General features: G+C 42.7%; 1 protein-coding gene across 3 annotated transcripts in view; it reads right to left on the bottom strand.

Moving 5' to 3' along the window:
• P2RX4 (purinergic receptor P2X 4) overlaps positions 1-19,397 on the bottom strand; it is a 171,348-nt gene that overhangs the window by 62,141 nt on the left and 89,810 nt on the right. For all 3 annotated transcript variants that reach the window (XM_069214891.1, XM_069214890.1, XM_069214892.1), the window contains exons 3-4: positions 9,126-9,197; positions 3,692-3,764 (exon numbers count right to left, since the gene is read on the bottom strand). In XM_069214891.1, coding sequence (XP_069070992.1) covers positions 3,692-3,764; positions 9,126-9,197 — 145 coding nt within the window. The remainder of the gene's footprint in view (positions 1-3,691; positions 3,765-9,125; positions 9,198-19,397) is intronic.

Genomic DNA, 19,397 nt, shown 5'->3' with positions numbered 1-19,397 from the left:
CTTTTTTTTTTTTTACATGGCTTAAGGCAAAATAAAAAAAGATCTATGACATGGCCAGCAATGAACGCGTCATAGCACTTTTTTTAAGCCATGTTGCAAAGCAGCTCAACTGCTGTGCAACATGTTAAAAAAAAAAAAAAAAAAAAAATTGACAAAGCCAATAGATTTCACTTAGGCGAAACCTATTGTCTTTGGCAATGCTTGCTAATTCTAGGCACTGGGAGATTAAAGTGTTTTTTTGCCCAGAATCACAGGATGATGAGCAGACGCTGAGACTAGAACCTGGTTTTTAAGTTCCTTAGGCTGCAGCTCTGGCTGTTAGGCCACATCTTCTTTAGAAGCAATTCTCCTTTTGGAATACATGTGATGCTGTGGTATCCTGAGTGCGTGTGTGACAGTGGGCATGAATAAGCAGAGGGCAATTGTTTCTACATGCAACTGAGCATACACATGAGACAGATGACATGCAAATGGAGGGGTAGGCAGCTACAGACTGCCAGTGTAAGTCCTGTTTTGTTCTCTCCTTTTATCTGTCAAGTTCATAACGGGTGGTGAATTTTGTGGGCCAACCCGGTCGTTAATGTTAAACTGCTAGAGGACATACTACCCTGTGTTGGACTCCATGTGGCGTAATTGGCTTTCACTGCACTAACCACTGAAGAGTGAGAGAGAACTCTACCTCGTGCAAAAGAACATCCGAGCATCTCATATGGTTCTCTCATCAGTGGGTGGTGTACTTCCCTAGCTGGGTCCACTGCTGACTGCTAGTTTTGCAGCCAGAATCTGGCTTTGAGTAGTAATAAAAGCAGGATAAACGCATTTGGGAGATTCTGCATAGCAGAGGGCTAATACTTTCTCAGACAGTGGACGTCTTATCCATGAGAATCCTGTACCCACCCCTCTTTCCATGATCGTATGGGGTCCGCTTCATTCTTTTCCTATTTACCACAAGATGCCCGAGTTTGACTGGTATTCGTATGGCCATATTTTGTATTTAACAGAAGCATCATATCTGGAACAGCTGTCGAGAAAAAAGGCTAGCGACTGCTGAAACAAGATAATTAGGAGGTGAAAGCAATAATTGCACTAAATGTAATTAAGCACTGGCATTATTAGTGATTGAGGGGAATAAATGCGTTCCATCATGTCCAGAAGATCAATATCTATCAGTAACTTATTTAAAACATTGCTGCGCCCACAAAATGGGCTGAGAAGGCTGACTGCCACATGCTATTGAGGGAACACTGAGCAAGGCGAGCTGACAATTTTTTTTTATTAGGACTAAAAGGCGTTTTATGGCAGAGGAATGCCGACCTCCATTGGGAGGATATTTATCATGAGTCAATGCTCCTTTGTTGTCATGAAGTCAAATTAGTCAGTGACCTCACGAAGGGCCAGGTGCTGTTGTGGGCTATTCTCTCTCAGCTTCGTTTGGCTTAATGAGGTGGCACGGCACTCATGTTACTCTTTCAAAACACTCAGCACATACTCACTGGCATTCATGTTGCCGCTGTTCACTTAAGGGAAAGCAATGCCTTCCTCTCGGAGGGCCAATTGGCATTTGCGGTAGACACAGGCATGAATTGGCAACACTGGACTAATGAACAGGCAGTGAGCTGTCTGCCGACGTGTTACAGCACGCTGACTAGGACTCCACCTACTGGTCGACATAGGAGTACTGTTTTTGAAGCCAACACTATTTTTTTGAGCATGCGCGGAGCACATGTAACGCACTCACATGCCTTTGGGATGTGTTTGTACTATATAAGCATTCGGAATAAAACAGCAACAAGAGGGGAGGAGGGTGGGAAACAAAGGCGACGGGGAAAGGGATTAAAAAAATTAACAGGGGCATGGGGTGGATTAAAAATAACGGAAGGCGGAGTGGGTTTAAAAACAAATGGAGAGTGGGAGGAGGGCAGGAAGGGTTTTAAAAGAATGATGGCGAGCGGGGGAATGTAAAAATAATGGAGTTGGAGTTGGATAGGGCGCTGAAACTGAGGGAACAGGATTTGAGCCTCTGCAGTAGACTCAACATCCTGTGGTTCTGGGAAAATGACATAACCTCTTCTCTTCTGAATGTGTCTGTTTGTAATGCAGCTGGCTCCTGTACAGCATTCCGATACCTTTGGAGTGTGGGCACAAAAGTTAAATCACATGCAGCCGCCAAGCACGCTTGCTCACAAGAAGGTAAACAAAAGTGGATGAAAAGTTAACAAGAAAGAGTACTTGGGCCTGGCTCCACCGATAGGGAAAACACATGAACAACAGAAAATACCATGCTTCAACCAACAGAAATGGAGGAAAAGTAAGTGGCAAGCACACAAAAAATGAAAAGTAAGGGCAGTCTGTAAGCCCCTTTTAAGATTCATATTTGATTACAAGAGATTTCACAAGCACAGCACAAGTGCTGTGCAGGCAAAACCTAAAAATCATAGCTTTCATTCACCCCGAATTTCAACAAACTACAAACACACTGCATGTATACTACAGGACGAGTCACGTTGAAATAATGGTATATGGTATAGTTAAGATTTTGCCTTCCATGCAAAACATTTACAGGTGAAAAGCTTGTGACCTTGTGACCTACTGCTCTTTTCTCCCCCAGAAAGAAGCAAGATGCTGTTTAGATTTTTTCTCTTAGGCTAAGAAAAACACTGAAATTAAAAAATCAAACAAGATCTTTGCTGGGGCACAGACACGTCTCTCTGTACCCCAGCAAACAGCCACTTCTGATATCTGAGATTTTTCTTGGCTTAATAAAAAATCCTGATCAAAGATAGCTGTCAGATATTGTTAAATACGCAACTGTTACTTTAATCCTAAATAAATTTAATGAAGACTATTGTGAAAAAAGGAGCAGAATTTGTTTCTGGCAGATATAATAGCATGGATCTCTCTGCAGGCCAGCCACTAACCACAATCTTTTCCTGATGTCCTTGGCAGTACAGGTTACAGCATGCCCTCATTGTTTAGGCAAGACTACTTTCTTTAGCAGGTTTCAATCCCATGCCTAACCTATTAGTCAATATTGCCTTTTAGCTGCTCCCTACTATCACTTAGTAATTTATGTTTAGATAATTCTTTACGACAATAACAAATGAGCCATGGCGACATCACATAATTAGTAAAACATGATACTTTAAATTTCAGAGCCTTAGCCATTTTTTTTTTTTTAAATAAAGGATTAGCACTATTAGAAACAAATTGATAGACCTATATAATTACAGCAGTTCTTAGTAACTTAACAAATTATTTGTTTTTATCTTCATGTAGCTGTTGTGAAAAACACAATTCTCTGGTCCTCTCTAGTCTCCCTTGGAGGGTTTCCTGAACAGGCAAGATGACTTGAACATGGCTGCAACTATTGTCAATTTCTTGTAGATAGAAGCAATGGAGACTATTATGTCAAATTCCAAGACGCGCTTCTTGTCAAGTCAGCTGTAACTGAGTCAAAGCAGATTTCTTACGCAGAAAAACACAAAGCTCTCTTTAAATATATATATATGTTTTTGTTTACAGAAAGCATTTTCTTCAACATAGAAATAGAACATTTTGTCCATCCTATGTTTCCGGGAGAGAAAAAAAAAACAATGAAGAATGCCTTCTGAATTTAACATGGTTCAGTATTTTGCAATCATAGGATCGTATTTCCCAGTAAACTGAAGTCTGTAAGGATTTGGTTACTCACCATTGCTGTGTGTGCCCGCAAAATCTTTTTTGCAGTCATCATTTGATTTACAAATGGTCTTTTTATCTGGGAGCTGAGGGAAAATACCATAGTAACAAAGTTAGTGGCTCTAGTTGCAACAACCTGACCATCTCCTTGCAGGAAATCACACAAAAAAGGGGAGCATTTTTAATTTTTTATAACTCGTATTTTCCATTGGACATACAAACACAATGTACTGGCGCTTAAGGCAATATATGTTAATTCACCAGATACCCAAATAGGCGCTTACCGGGTACATGCTTCGCTCTTATTCATAATGTGCATATAGGACGTATATAGGACATCAGAGAAATCTAATGCTTGTGTCACTGGCGTGCTGAGGACATCCAAGCTAATTCCATTTATGCAAGAATCTAGGCCACAATTATTTGTCATATCTGTAGACCAAGGTGGTCAGGTGTACATAATGGGTCTAACAGTAGGTTGGCACGAACTGATTTGATGAACCCAAGTTCCGGCGGAAAGAACAACCACAACGTATTAATATGGGTGAAACCAGCCCTGTAAAGAAAGTCCTTTTTCTTTAAGTATCAACATGCAGCTAAGTTCAGACTAAGCAAGCCAGTTACAATTCCCTACTATTACCAGTGATCTACACTTGCTACCTGCCACAGTTCAGAACTAGTACTACAATGTCTTGCTATGGACCCTTTTAGCCCTAGAATATACTGAAAGCTACTCAGTTTCAAGAAAAGAAACGGGTCGGTCCGCTACAACTAACAACTGCCTTGTGCAGTTTCTTTTCCCAGTGTTGTGTCAAGGGCTTGGAATTCTTCTATTTTGTCATCCCACAACATTGCAGGTTCCTAATTTCTCAAATTTAGAATACTCATACAACATCCTGATGTCACACCTTAACCCCTTGGGTGCCAAGGACGTAACCGTTACATCCTGGACCCCAGCCCACGGGGGAGTGCCCCCCCTGGTCATCCCAACCCCCTCCCTGGGCAGGGATGGAAGAGGAATTGCTTCCCCTTTCACCCCCTTTTTATTAGACCAATCTGCCCCGAAGGGGGCCAGAAACCACTAGGCACCAGGGATTTTTTTTCTTCTTTTTTACATTCTTTACAGATGGGGAGCAACCCCTTAGGCAGGGGTCACTCCCCTAGGGCCAAATTTATTTTAGGACATTCCTGCCCCCTTGGTAGCAGATCGGCCTATTTCAATTAGGTCCATCTGTCCCCAAGGGGGGGCAGAAACCACTTAGGTACCAGGGATTGGTGTGTGTGTTTTTTTTTTGGGGGGCCTTGGGCAAGGGTCGCTCCAGATGGGGGTACATTACTGTAGGCCATTTCTGCCCCCTCTGGGGGCAGATCGGACTATTTTTGTAAGGCCCTTCTGCCCCCAAGGGGGCAAGAAAGCTCACTAGACACCATAGAAGAATAAAAAAAAAAAAAAAAAAAAAAGAAGATAGTGGGTTTATGGCCATAACCCCACCCCAATAAATGGGGACAAAGTTGTTCTGACCACCAGTGGGCAGATGGGGCAATTACCCCCAATCCACTCCCCAGGGGGCAGAAAACCTACAAGATGCCAGGGAAAAAAATAATTGTTGGGTGGTGGATACCAAACTGTATGGGCATGGTTATGCCCCCACCCCCAAATGAAGTGGATAACAGTCTTTCAGCTCCCCCCCGCACACTAAAAGATCTTTTCCCAACAGCAAGCAAGAGGACATTTGATTATTTTGGGTTTTGATTTTACATTTGGGCCATGAGAGCTTGGAATGGTGAGAGCTGCACTTTTTGGACGCTGCCATCTAGAAAAATCTACGAGACCTAGACACATCTGAAAACTAAACATCTGGGTGAGTTCAGGGTGGTGTGCTTCACATGCACCCCACACCATTTTCTTACCCACAATGCCCTGCAAACCTCCAACTTTGTTGGAAATCACATTTTTCCCACATTTTTGTGATGGAACCTTCCGGAATCTGCTGGAATCCACAAAATACCTACCTCCCAGCATTGTCGCATTTTTTTTTTTTTTTTTTTCAAACTGCCCTTTCTGGACCCACTTTGGTCCCCCCTCAATTTCAACATGTTTTTGTCTCTTCCTTGTCACAAGCACTTGGAGCACTTACACAAGTGAGATATCATTTTTATCGGGAGACTGAGGGGGTACGTTGGGTGGTAGGAAATGTGTGCCTGTGCGGTGATCCCACACAGAAATGTCAGGCAAATGTGATTCTTCTTAGCTAAATTTCAGGTTTGCTGAGGACTCTGGGTAGGGAAAACACGGGGATCCACGCAAGTCACACCTCCCTGGACTCCCTCGGGTGTCTAGTTTTCAGAAATGTCTGGGTTTGGTTTCCCTATAAGGCTGATGAGCCCAGGACCAAAAATGCAGGTGCCGCCCTCCCCCCCCCACCCCCCCCCCTCCCTCTCTCCTACCCCTCTGCAAAAGCAGGTAGTTTTGTAATTGATCATTTTGATGTGCCCATCTAGTGGTTTTGGGGCATTTTCTGTTGCAGGAAAGAGGCCTACCCACACAAGTGAGGTACCATTTTTAACGGGAGACTTATGGAAATTCTGGGTGTAAGGAAATTTGTGGTTCCTCTCAGATTCCAGAACTTTCTATCACCGAAATGTGAGGAAAAAGTGCTTTGTTTTTGCCAAATTCTGAGGTTTGCAAAGGAGTCTTGGTAACAGAACATAGTGAGAGCACCACTAGTGACCCCATCCTGAGTTCCACTAGGGATCTAGTTTTTCAAAATGCACAGGTTTGGTAGGATTTTCCTAGGTGCCGGCTGAGCTAGAGACCAAAATCCACAGTTAGGCACTTTGCAAAAAACAGGTCCGTTTCTTTGGGAAAATGTGATGTGTCCATGTTGTGTTTTGGGGCATTTCCTGATGTGTGAGGTACCATTTTTATCGGGAGACTTAGGGGAATGCTGAGTGGAAGGAAGTTTGTGGCTCCTCTCGTATTCCAGAACTTTCCGTCACCGAAATGTGAGGAAAAAGTATTTGTTTTTCTTTGCCAAATTTTGAGGTTTGTAAAGGATTCTAGGTTTCAGAACCTGGTGAGAGCCTCACAAAAGTCACCCCACCCTGGATTCCTCTAGGTTTCTAGTTTTCAAAAATGCACAGGTTTGGTAGGTTTCCCTACGCGCCGGCTGAGCTAGAGGCCAAAATCCACAGCTAGGTACTTTGGAAAAAACACGTCGGATTTCAATGTAAAAATGTGATGTGTCCATGTTGCGTTTCCTGTCGCGAGCATTAGGCCTACACACGCAGACTTGGGGGCACACAGAATAGCAAAACAAGTGTTATTGTCCCTTGTCTTTCTCCACAGGTTTTCCTTCCAAATGTAAGACAGTGTGTAAAAAAGACGTCTATTTGAGAAATGCCCTGTAATTCAAATGCTAATATGGGCACCCCGGAATTCAGAGCTGTGCAAATAACCACTGCTTCTCAACACCTTATCTTGTGCCCATTTTGGAAAAACAAAGGTGTCCTTGATACCTATGTTTCACTCTTTATATTTCACCAAATGAATTGCTGTACATCCGGTATACAATGAGAAGCCATTGCAAGGTGCAGCTCATTTACTGGCTCTAGGTACCTAGGGTCCTTAAAAAACCTACAATCCCTATATGTCCCCGCAACCGGAAGAGTCCAGCAGACATAACGGTATATTGCTTTAAAAAATCTACCATAGCTGGAAAAAGTTATAGAAGAAAACCTGGACAGAAATGGCTCTTTTTTTCACCTCAATTTGAATTATTCTTTTATTTTAGCTGTTACTTTCTGTAGGAAAACTTTGAAGGATCTACACAAATGACCCCTTGCAGAATTTAGAATTTTGTCTAATTTTCAGAAAAAATATTTAGCTGTCCAGGATCCAGCACTGGTTTCACACCCATTTGTCACAAACTGGAAGGAAGCTGAAAGCACAACAAATATCAGAAATGGGGTATGTTCCAGTAAAATGCCAAAATTGTGTTGAAAAATGTAGTTTTCCGATTCAAGTCTGCCTGTTCCTGTAAGCTGGGAAGATGATGATTTTAGCACTGCAAACCCTTTGTTGATGCCATTTTCAGGGGGGGAGGGGGGGGACGGGACACATTCTTTCTTCTGCAGCCCTTTTCCCCATTTTTCTGAAAAGAAAATCCTAAATACATTTTTGCAGTATTTTTGCCAATTTCTTTCTCCTACCGGGGAACTCACAAACTCTGGGTACCTTTAGAATCCCCAGAATGTTGGGGAAAAAAGGACACAAATTTGCTATGGGTAGCTTATGTGGACAAAATGTTATGAGGGCCTAAGCGCGAACTACCCCAAATAGCCAAAGAAAAAGGCTTGGCACACAGGAGGGGGAAAAGGCCTGCCAGCGAAGGGGTCAAGTACAAGGAAAATTATGTGTGCACTTTTTGTTTATAAACTTTATCTAGGAAGTTTTCGGTACAAAAACACAACACCAATTGAACAACTAGGACCTGATATTGACTTTATTAAGTGTTTGATTACTGCATCGGGTGGCACGAATCCTGAAAATTTGAAAGTAAAAAGGGCAATGAAGTGTTCAGCCGACATCAAACGAATAAATGGATTCAATACTGGTAAAGGTGTAGATGTCTACGGCAGGACTACATGGACTGCAAGGGCTTAACCTCCAGTACAGATTTGCTAACAGAATGAACTTTCACTAAGTTCAGAGCTGTATGGCGTAGGTCCAAGACCAGGGGTAAGGGGTCAAAACTTAAACACTGGATAGCTTGTCATCCATGACAAATGTGCTTTCACTTCTTGTGATGTCATTAGTCATATAGCGTGCAAGGGGGCTTCCACTCAAAGATTTGTTAAAAGGACACCACAACAAATAAAATGACAAGTTCTAAATCTTACAAGGTTGCATGATTGGATAGTCAGAACATCTCATTATGCATGGTTGCAAGTTGCAAATTCTGCAGAGTATATATGTGGTATATGCATAGTGCAAACCTAGCCGAAAGCCAGGAAACTACTGTACAAGGTAGAAGGTACCAATACACAGATTTAATTTAGGCAGAGGTGCTGAGTTCCATGGGAGGAGGTGGGTTATGTGATACAAGGTCTCCACCCAGAGAGGTTTAATGGCTGACAAGTTGCTGCAGATTTTAACCCATGAGGTGGACACTATCAATAGAGCTGAAAGTAGGGGTGCTTACCACTTTGTGTTGCTGTTAATGAATTCAAGGACTGCCTTTACTTATTTACAGCAAGTGCCTTACAATATTTATTTCACCAACCAGTGTGCCTCCCCACCCACTGTGAAAAAGGTTCCAGTGATTCTGAGGTTACTGATGGAAAGCCATAAAAATAACGAACTGGGAAAAGCAGATAGTCTCATGTGCATAATATAAACAAAATTAAAGCTGGTCAAAAGCCGCAGTTTTACACCATTTACGTACCTCAGGACAACGACTCTGTGTTTGGTTCTGGGTAAGGATTAAGTTTGTAATGACGAAAAACGCGTTTTCCGCCTATTTGTGGAAAAAAAAAGAGATGGAGTTAACATATACCAAAAATGTATGTCTTGCCTAATGGCTAGCTTATGTTCTTCATGACTAAAACACAAACAGCGCCACTACAATCAGACCAGCCCTCCATTTGACACACATTCTGCGCAACGTTTTAGCATTTCTAGTAGCAGAAAAACTGAAGGTATAAGTTAGAACTTTAATTCTGCTCTTACCTCCCAGCCCCCTTTTCGGCCATGATGGATGCATAACCTGAAGTGTCATTCTGGTGTCCATTTGCACCTGAAGGCAGTACAGAATTCCTAGAGCAGCTCTCTGCTCTGCAGCTTTGAGTACAGAAAGCGTATCTTGGCTTTTGATACTTGCCAACGGTTTTACAGTCATTTGATGGGTGGATAAATAAATGTACCTTTCCCGACACTGCTGGACGCCTTGCGCTCCTCTTCCGATTGTGTTCCAGCAGCTCTCTGGGACACCAGCCCAGGCTCCCCTATGCAATCCTGGTGCTGCTCTCATGCTATGCCTTGCATGAGAGCATCACCAGGCTTGGGTCTGCAGCTCAGACACTGCCTTGGAGTCTGTGCATTTTCTCCAAAACGGAGAAACCTAAGTGTGCATGTCAGTGTGGCTGGCCTAGGACGCACTAGGTGCACTCCACTCCTCCTGCCCCTACCCGCCCCCTACGGTCCTGCCTCTTCCTTCCTTCCTTCACACGCTGGCTCGGCTGAGCCAGCGGCTGAAAAATAAAACCAAATATTTTATTTTTCAGCTGCAGGCTTTTAGCCAGTGGGGCAACGCCCCTCCTCCACTGCGGAGGAGCCACCGCTTTGTATCCTCTGTAAAATAATACTCCAAAGGACATGTCATTTTCATTTGAAAGCTTTGAAACTCAGGAGTGAAACATCCCTGATAAAAGTGGCCCAGGAAGCACAAAATGGCTGCCAGTGGTAGGTCAAACAGGCCTCCAAAGATAGCATTAAAGGAAGGACTGACAGATGCATGTGGACTTGGGAGCCACAGGTCTGGTCTATTCACTGCCGCAGTGCTGATAACCAAATGACTTGTACGATGCTGTTCATCCATTCTGGTCAGTCTACACCATCCTCCCACTCTGCTAATTTATTATTTTCCAATCTTGGTCACTACAACCATACCCTACATAGCCTTCTCTAATTTATGAGGGTCATCTACCCCTCACGAGGTGGATGGTCTGTGCCAAGTAGTTTAGAACTTCAATAGTGTTTACAAACGCATAGTCTACAACTAAATTTTTAGTATCCCACTATATCTACAGGTGGGATTTAATGTGCATATTTCAAGTACTTTAAATTTAAATCTGGATGGTGACGCGCATTCACTATTCACCATCTGGATAATGGCCAAAGCAGTGCGTAGTTTGTATAGCTGGTTGCAAGCACTTATTTCTTGGGCACCCGCGCTTCACTATCAGACTTTGATCCATGGTGAGACAGGGTAAATACAACAAAGGGAAACTGTGACAAAGAGAGAAATCAGGTGTGAGAACGAACTTGAAAGAGTGAGATAAAGAAACAGGAAGTGCAGGGTGGTAAAAGAGGCATGAGGAGGAATCAAAACTAGACGGCTCAATCAGCATTCTACTGCGCCAATGGTGAACGCCTAAGGAAAAACCATAACGCTTCAGGCACCTGCACCTATTACTATAAATTAAGCAATGAGTGGAAGGATGTCACTTTTGTCCCTTTTCCTTTTATATACGTAAAAAACTGGACACCTCAATCAGCAGATTAAATTCACTGGAAGAGAAATCAGAAGAGCAACAGAGCTACATAAGCAAGGGGCCTGCCTAGAGGGCAGAGAAGGCTAAGCGCACCTTTCAGAGTCAACGATGCTGGACACACACTGGACACCCAGTGTTTCCTACATAAATCGATTTAGCAGTGGTACCTGAACGCACAATTCTCATTTGTGAAAATGATGCAAACACCGGGTACACATGCTATCTGGCTAATAGGTTCCAATGCACGTATAAGAGACGCAAACCTATACCCAACTTCACTCCCTCGCTGCTGACACTCCTCACTATACTCCTTATTAGTGCTTTACTATTAAAGACAAGCCTCAATCTGCAGGTGCTGACTGTGGTCTCGGTTCATGCTCCTCAGATGAACACCTTTAACTGCAACACAAGACCTTCTGCCTGTCACAGGAACTTCAACGATCTTCAGACATCATCTAAATGAACTAGAGAGGCTTCCTGTTTGCCACACAACCCTTGTCGCATGCACGGAGCATATCTACATCCTTCCCTTGGAGAGCACACCTTACTAAACAGTAAATATGAATACAAATGCAAATATCTACTCCAAGCATGTCAGATGTATAAATGCAAATGAATTGATTATGCTTGGTGCAATCACAGTGCGAAGTCCTATTTGTTATACTCTGGCTCAAGCACTGGTTGTGACGGCCAAGTCGTGGCCATGTCGCTCTCTTCTGTACTGTCAACTTCCTGTAACCTCTGGAAAGTATTTTGCATTAGATACTCACCACGTCAACAAACAGAAGCTCTGGCTGCGTTCTCCAACGGCAGAGGAAGCACCAAGTAAAATAGATCTTGTGCAGAGTAGTGAAAATGGCCATGTAAGGCCACCAGTAACTTTGCCCATTAAAAGGCTGAATTGTCAAACCTTGCCTACTTCAGCTTCACTAACAATTTTAAAACCGTGAATTTCACAAAGCTTCTGTTTATAAACCAAGCAATGGTAAAGCCAACCGGTCTCACCTTTAGGAGGAGAGTGTTGACCTATTGACATTGCCAATGCTTGCATTGGCGCAGCTCTATTTTTTATTTTTTTGTTTAATGCACAAAGAAAGTGTGTTTTTCAAAGTATAACATTTTAAATGAATCCCACATAGAAACAGGGTGCAGACAGACTTTATACCCTCATGCACTGCTTACGCAGGAGCATGCATGGGGCACAAGACTGCAGCAGGGGTTAAAAAAAGAAAAAACCCTCTTGGATGTTCTCAGAAGGCCAACAACTCTGGCATTAGTGGCATCTGCTTTCAAAGCAGAATACTGGCTTTGTTATAACAGTCACAATAAGGGAAGCCTACACCCGTATTATCAGTCAATTTTCTTACTGTGTAACAAATGTGGCAGTTTCAGACTGGGAGTGAGTGTTCTATACTTAAAAAAAAAAAAAAAAAAAAAAAAAAAAAACTCACCCCTCAACAATGTTTATAAAGGATCTGGCTTCTTATTATTGGTTTTGACACTTTGTTAGAACAGTCACAGTAAAGTCTTCCACAAGCTCCATCTCATTAGGTGGCCTTTTCAGGACAGCCTCCTTGCATTACGGCATGACGGCATGCTAGTAGCCTGGTTTACGGTCTATTGCCATGTCCAAATGGTAAACTAAAATATAAAATAAAGCATGGAAAAAACGCCCAAAATTAAACTCAATGGCCTTGTAGCACTTTGCATCTATTGCTCCTTAAATAAAGAAAAAATTAAATTGTATTTTATATATTTTTTTAAAGGGAACAAAAAATAAGGGATGGGCACAAGGAAGCTCTGGAGAGGGATGGGCTTGGTGGAAGGGGGGGTATAGGCTGCTGAGGCTTGAAGCAACAGAGCCCTGAAAAAATAAAATAAAAGGGCAATGGATGGATTACTTTTTAGGTTGAGTGTAAGCGTCTAACCTTGTATACTTTTAGTATACTTCTTATGGCTTAAAGCAATTTCATTTGTTGGTTGCAGTGTCCTTTAAAAATTCTTGCTAGCTAGTTGTCAGTTCTGCCTCTTCCACCCCCCCCCCCCCCCCCCTTTTCTGTTTCAGAGCAGGGACCAACTATTGTATTATTCCACTTTGGTTTCTTTATCTGTTGCTGTGACAGACTACTTTCGTAATTTCTTTGTTGCTGTCTTTCTACTGTTGGTGTTTTAGGCTGGTAGCTCCCTGCATTTTATTGCAGCATTCAGTTCCTCCCACCTCCTCCCATATTGTTGACATTTGTTTTGGCATTATTCCAGTGCTGTCCTCGTTTACCTCTGGCTCCTAAAACAAGCTTCTTTTAGGAAAGAAACACCGGGTGCCTAAACAATTAGCCCAATGCTCAAGAAAGCCACAATACGCCCTTCCTGGTGGGATGTAGCTAAAGCTAGAAGCAATGATGTGAAACTTCCACAGTGGCACAACAAGAGTCTCTCTCCAGGCCCCCTCCCTGCCAGCTCTCAGAACTATTCGCAGACAGGGTATTGCTTATCTTCTTTATTGGGGCCATAAATCTTCTTAGGCTGCTCTGCTATTGTTAACTTCATTAGAGCTTTGTTGATATGAGAGGCAAAACATGCTTGCAAGACTTTTCATTCAGTTAACAATAAGAAACATACTTTTCCAGCCTTATTTTCCAATTTCTGCTCAGACATTTACACAACTCGAGGTAGTGCAGTCATCTTCTCATCTCTCAAGGGATTGTGCTTTCCGATGTCAGTAGCCACCAGTGACCACCAAAACATGGCAGGAAAAGACAATTATGAGGCAGGGTTGACAAATTTGTGGCAAGGAAGGTCCAGTTCTGAATTTACAACACCAATAGCTCTAGCTCAAGAAAATGCGGGACCTATTGCATTGCAACTGCTTGTTTTAGTAGTTTACTTCAGCTGCATGCCCTAGTCTGATACGAAAGGTGATGGACACAACCAGCTGAACCACAGTAGTCAATGGCTAAAAGAGGCTGTCCAAAAGCCCATTTTGCTTTAAGTATGTATGTGTGCTTGCACGTATGTGGGGTGTTGGGTGTGACACGAGGTCTAGCCGCCAGACAGATAAAGAACAAACGGTATACTTTTGCAATTGCTAGTGTTTGCTGAAGGCGTTTCTAGTCACCCAAAGGTCAGCAGGACATTTTCCCCAAAGAAACCTGTTTCCAATTACTAAAAAAACGTTCCCCGGCGAAGTTAGACAAATAATTAACACTACGAAACTTGAGGAAGTACACAGAATTTACACTTCATCCTATTTTGCTGGCACATTCAAACTTCTCCATCAGCCAGTGGCAGCATTACTCAAAAGACTTTCAGAAATGCAATTTGTGAACCCGAGGGATATCCATTTAAGTTGTGGAATTGATCACTGCGGCAAGGAGACTTGATTAAAGCTGCAACATTGTATTTTATTTTACCTCACCTGTCAAATCAAGGAGGTTCTGACAACAGGACTCCGATTCGACAAGTTATCAGCATAAAAAAAGAAGCTTGCTCCAATAGAGAAGGCCTAATTTTTTATTTTTAGACTTTAAAGTTGACTTAGTACGGATTTATATGTGAATAACAATGATTTCATGGTCTAGACTTTGGAGCAAATGGACACATGAAACATTAGGAGGTCTGTTTTGATGTTTATGCAATGGCAAGTGACCATGAGCTCTGCTTTCACCACATAAGAGTACAATTAAGAGATGCTTAAAGACAGCCAACATCCCAATTTTGAATTTTAACAGTGATGATGGTTCAAAATGATAGTAAAGAAGCTATGGTGTAGGTGCAGGACGAAAACAAGAATAAGGAGATCCGTTTAATCAGGAGCATTGAGCTTCGACGGACAAGGAAGCTATCGAATCATGAGCCTACAATATGCATTGCAGACAACATTTATTTGACAAAAACAGTTAAAGTAGCCTGTAGGCAAGACCTAAAAAACACACTGCAGCTCTTGCATAGCTTGTGTGAAGTGCAGGACCTTCACATCCACCTCCTCATTGGGCTAGATCGACGTGAGGGAGGAGTTTGGAACCACATCATTTGCTGCACCATGGGTAATTTTCTATTACCGTACCCTACCAGGGGTGTGGAATTTAATATAATATCTACTTGTCCATGGGACAGGTTGCTTTTTAAATCTACTTGTCCCTTCGGTACCATGTAGTGCGACGACAATTTTGACAGCGATCTCCTTTTGTAAGAGCTCTGATAATAGCCCCTCTGAATATGCCAGGGCTACTACTATAGTAGGGCTTGAACACTTGTAATTTCAATCCCTACCATAGCAAATTCTTTATTTTGCCACCTTTCCGCAGATCTACTTACTGGGGGTGGAGGAAGCAGTAAGCAATAGTTCCATGGCTGGAATGCCACTGAAACTGCAAACCTACTGACTTGCATGTTAAGGATTTTCCCCAGCTTTTCTCTAATTGTTTCCCCATAATGAGAAAGGTTGGTAATTTACTTCCGACAATGGCAGAAGTAGAAGTTCTTCCAGGGTTGGGGAAAAGTGAACTTGTAAACGCTCAATAGATTTTCACATGACCAAATCTTCACATGCATATTTGCTTGTGCATAAACACAGTTCACAAATAATTTGTAGGAGTACCATTTCCTGATCTACTTCCGTAAGTTCTTTTGAATTCATGTAAGGCACTAATTCAAAGACAAATCATGGGTGCACTTTTGTGACTTTCTTTAAGAATGAAGACCCCAATAAAGGACTGGCGTTAAAGACATTTTGTTTTAATTAAAATTATATTTCTCTTTCTATTTGCTGGCTTTACAGTGAGTGATTGTGTGCCAATATGCTCCTTGTGGAAGAGCAGAATGCAAAGCTTTGTCCAGTGCCAGGAACTACTGTGGCAATCAGTGGCGTAACAAAACTGGAGGTTGCCCCCCCCGCAAAGAAACATGGAGGGAAATCCCTCCTCCAGACTCCCTCAGTGCAGGTGCTGTGCTGAGTGGGCCCCTTGAAGGGGCTGCAGGGCCTTTGTTCCGCCCCTGGTGGAAATGTGTGCTTTTTGAGACCCAAAACTTGTTTTTGCTTTTTGCCAGTGTTTGTTACAATGGTGAGGGCCTGGCAGCTCCAACAACAATAAAGGGTTACAAAAGCCATGTAAAAACAAGACACACATTGATGAAACCAAAAGAATCACAAAAAATGTTGGCTCAGTTGGCTTTGCCAGTGCTTATTTATTTTCATGCTTCTCATAATCTTGTTGAAAATGGTTACACTGATTTTCTATTAGGAATATTTTTTGGGAAATACTAGCGTGCACCAACACATTTTAGTGAATGGCTTCAAAGAAATAGCGACAAAAATTTCATAGTAGCGAAACAATTTTTTTTCCTACTTGCATTTTTTTCTGACATTGTATTTTGAAAGTAAAGAATCATCACTCTTGCTTACAAGCTTCTGCAAACATTTGCATCTAATCAGAGAGCATTCTGGGAGCATTATACTTAACCTTTTATTGTTAAACTTTTCAAACAAGTATGTACACTTTTTTTTTTTTACTGGAACCACTGTCAATAGTGCACTGTGACCATAAAACGTTTATTTACAGCGCTTACCCTAATAATCAAGGCTTTTCATTAATGAACCATAAATACAAGTTTGAACAGCATTAACCTATGGACACACATAATACCTCAACTGCAGACAGTTCACTTCTCTGTAAATCGGCAGCCAAAGGGTTTGTGCTGCAGGGGGTTGGCCTACTTGTCCTAAGGACAAAACAAACATGAAAACTTGTTGCCCTTGACTTCAGACAATATGTCCCGAGCGTCGGGAGATAGGAACTCCACATCCCTGACCCTACCTTTCTCTATTACTGTTGGCCACCCCTCCTTTCACAACTCCCTCCCCAGAAGGAAGAGGTTTTTCATGTATCTTGCCTCAGGCCTTGGTGATATAGAGGCAGAAATGTTACATTTCTATTGAGGTCGTTACCAGCTGTTCTGATGTTTTGTTATTCTCCTGGTTTGACCCAGTATTTATCATTCAAAACCCTTTCGGCCCACAAGGGGAATATGTTGGCCGATGTGCCCAAGGCAAATATGTTGGCCTATGAGCCCCAATCCTATCACCTCATCCAAGGCACAAATGTGTGTGTTTGTTCTGCTCTCACCTTTACTTGCTCGACTGAGAGGATTTGAAACCCTCTGTCTTGCCCCAGGACTGGTAGTTTCCTGGTAGCATCTCCTCACTGCTCTTAGAAAATTATTGGGAGAAAAAAAATAAAAAATAAAAAAAACACAAAATGTTAACCGCCTTTGAAATCTGCCTACACCACAAAACACAGAAGGCAGCATTTCCAGTTAAGGCACTAGAAGGGAGGAAGTCAAAATCTGCCATAATTAAAGCTTAGACTTATGGCACCTATTAACTAAAGCTGATGTCCATATGTATGCATGATTGTGTGAATGTTGATGCAGTGATGAAGAAAGCAGAGGGAGGATGTTCCAGATATTGTAGGTGCAGCTTGAAAAGGCTTCCTTTCTTGTATTTGGTCACTTCTGCACTGATTGCTTTAGAGCCTGGTAATGCCTTGGCTTCTTGTATCGTGGAGAACTCTTGAGGTGGTCAGTTTTTCTTCGAGAGCACTGGCTATGATGGCCTTGTACATCATACAGCAGGTCTTAAAGATTTCCTGGGCTTGCATGGCGTGCCTGCTTTGTGGTGTCCAATGTCTTTAACCATCTAGGGAGCTTTTTCTCTACATTGCCTAAGAACCTTGGCAGCCCCTCGTAAAGTTACACAGATGCCAAGAACCAGATCTAAAATAAGAAAGAGTGCCATAGTCTTTATACATTTTTTTAAAGATGTTTTTAAAATTCCTATTTGTCAACTCAAACAAGAAGCAGGCATTCTACAAAATGATGAATCAGACTAGGGAAACGTCCTAAACAATGCGGCCTAAGCCATGAGGACTTTTACAACGCAAGCTGAACAACACTTGCCTTAACCACGACTGTCTTGTTCTCTGCCTTTACCACACATGTGCCTAAATCATGCATATGCATTGTTAAGGCAGAGAGTGGTCTAGTGGTGTGAAAGGGGGGAGAGAAGAGGAGGAAGGATCAGGTGAGGTAAGTGGGGCTGGGACAGGGTTAGGGGGGGTAGCTTTCAGGGGTGGAGGGTAGATTTAGGGCTTAGGGTGGGATTGAGAGGTCGGGGTAGTTTCGTTTTTTTTTGGGGGGGGGGGGGGAGTTTTAGGGCTGGGGTTGGCTTGTGGGGGTCAGGCTGATTATTTTTTTCTTAAACAGGCGCTAGGGTTTTAGAGGGGTTGGGGTAGGTTTTTTTCCCCCCCACAGGTGGTAGGGTTTTAGGGCTCAGGGCAGAGAGGGGCTGGGGTCATGTTTTAGGGGTGAGGGTTTAGGTGTGTGGGTAGTTTTATGCCTTAGGATGGATAGGGTCTGGGGCCAGGGTTTGGGGGTAGGGAAGAGTTCTTAGGGATGGAAATGTTTTAGGGCTCAGGGCAGGTTGGGGTGCAGTTTTTAGGGGTGGGGAGGTTCTACGGCTCAGGGCGGGTGGGGTGATCGGGTAGTTTTTTAGATTCAGAGAGGGGGTTGTATAAGCACAACCACGCAAGCGGTTTCCACAAATGCCTTTACTAAGCATGCTTTTACAACAAAATTCGTTTTAAAAAGGCATGCAAGGTAAAACCAGTTGTGGTTCTGTCTGCATTGTTAAGGCATGCGTGGCTTCAGCTTGCATGGTTGTGTCATACAACCATCAGACAAGATTGCTGAAAACTGGCACTAACCTAGGACTACCATACGGGTGGCAAGGTGGCGCTCCATAGATAATATTAAAGGTTGGCGGGGGTCAAAAGGTCTGGCTGATAAGTTACTTATGCAGAAGACTCGGGTTAGAATCTCAGCACTTTTAAATCAAGCACATTGTGTGATCCTTGACAAACCACTTGAACTTTCTTTGAATCAGTGACCAAATCTTTCAAAATTGGAAGAGTTGAGAAAAAAAACAGTATGAAGCAAGCTATAAATAACTAGACATTTATGTGTCTTATCCCTGGTAGTCTGCATTGTTCCTGTTTTTCACTTACCATGGAAAGTCCAACATATTTCGGCAGTAAAAAGAGACTCCAAGCCTCGGCATACTTCCTTTGCTCGTGCAACTATGACCTACTTTCAATCCCAGGAACACCATGTAACGTCCTAATTGGGCACTCTTTCAGCGTTTAGACATTTGTGAACTATACTCCTTCCCATCCGCTCAGAAACAGTTTAGTATCCAGCAAGTTTCAACTTCTGTTTTCTCTTTTTCAGGCAGAGAGCATCCAGAGAAGGCAGCTTCCAATGTCCTACTAGTTCAGTCCCCGCACTCCCTCAAAGAGAAGTTGTCTATGAAAAAAAAAGAGCAATACTCGCGACCATGAAGGATCTGAAAGCCGATGGCAAACTCCACTGTGACGACAGCCGGCTGCACT

Source organism: Pleurodeles waltl, chromosome 11, assembly GCF_031143425.1.
Source record: "Pleurodeles waltl isolate 20211129_DDA chromosome 11, aPleWal1.hap1.20221129, whole genome shotgun sequence".
NCBI lineage: Eukaryota > Metazoa > Chordata > Amphibia > Caudata > Salamandridae > Pleurodeles > Pleurodeles waltl.
This window is presented reverse-complemented; position numbering and strand designations above follow the sequence as displayed.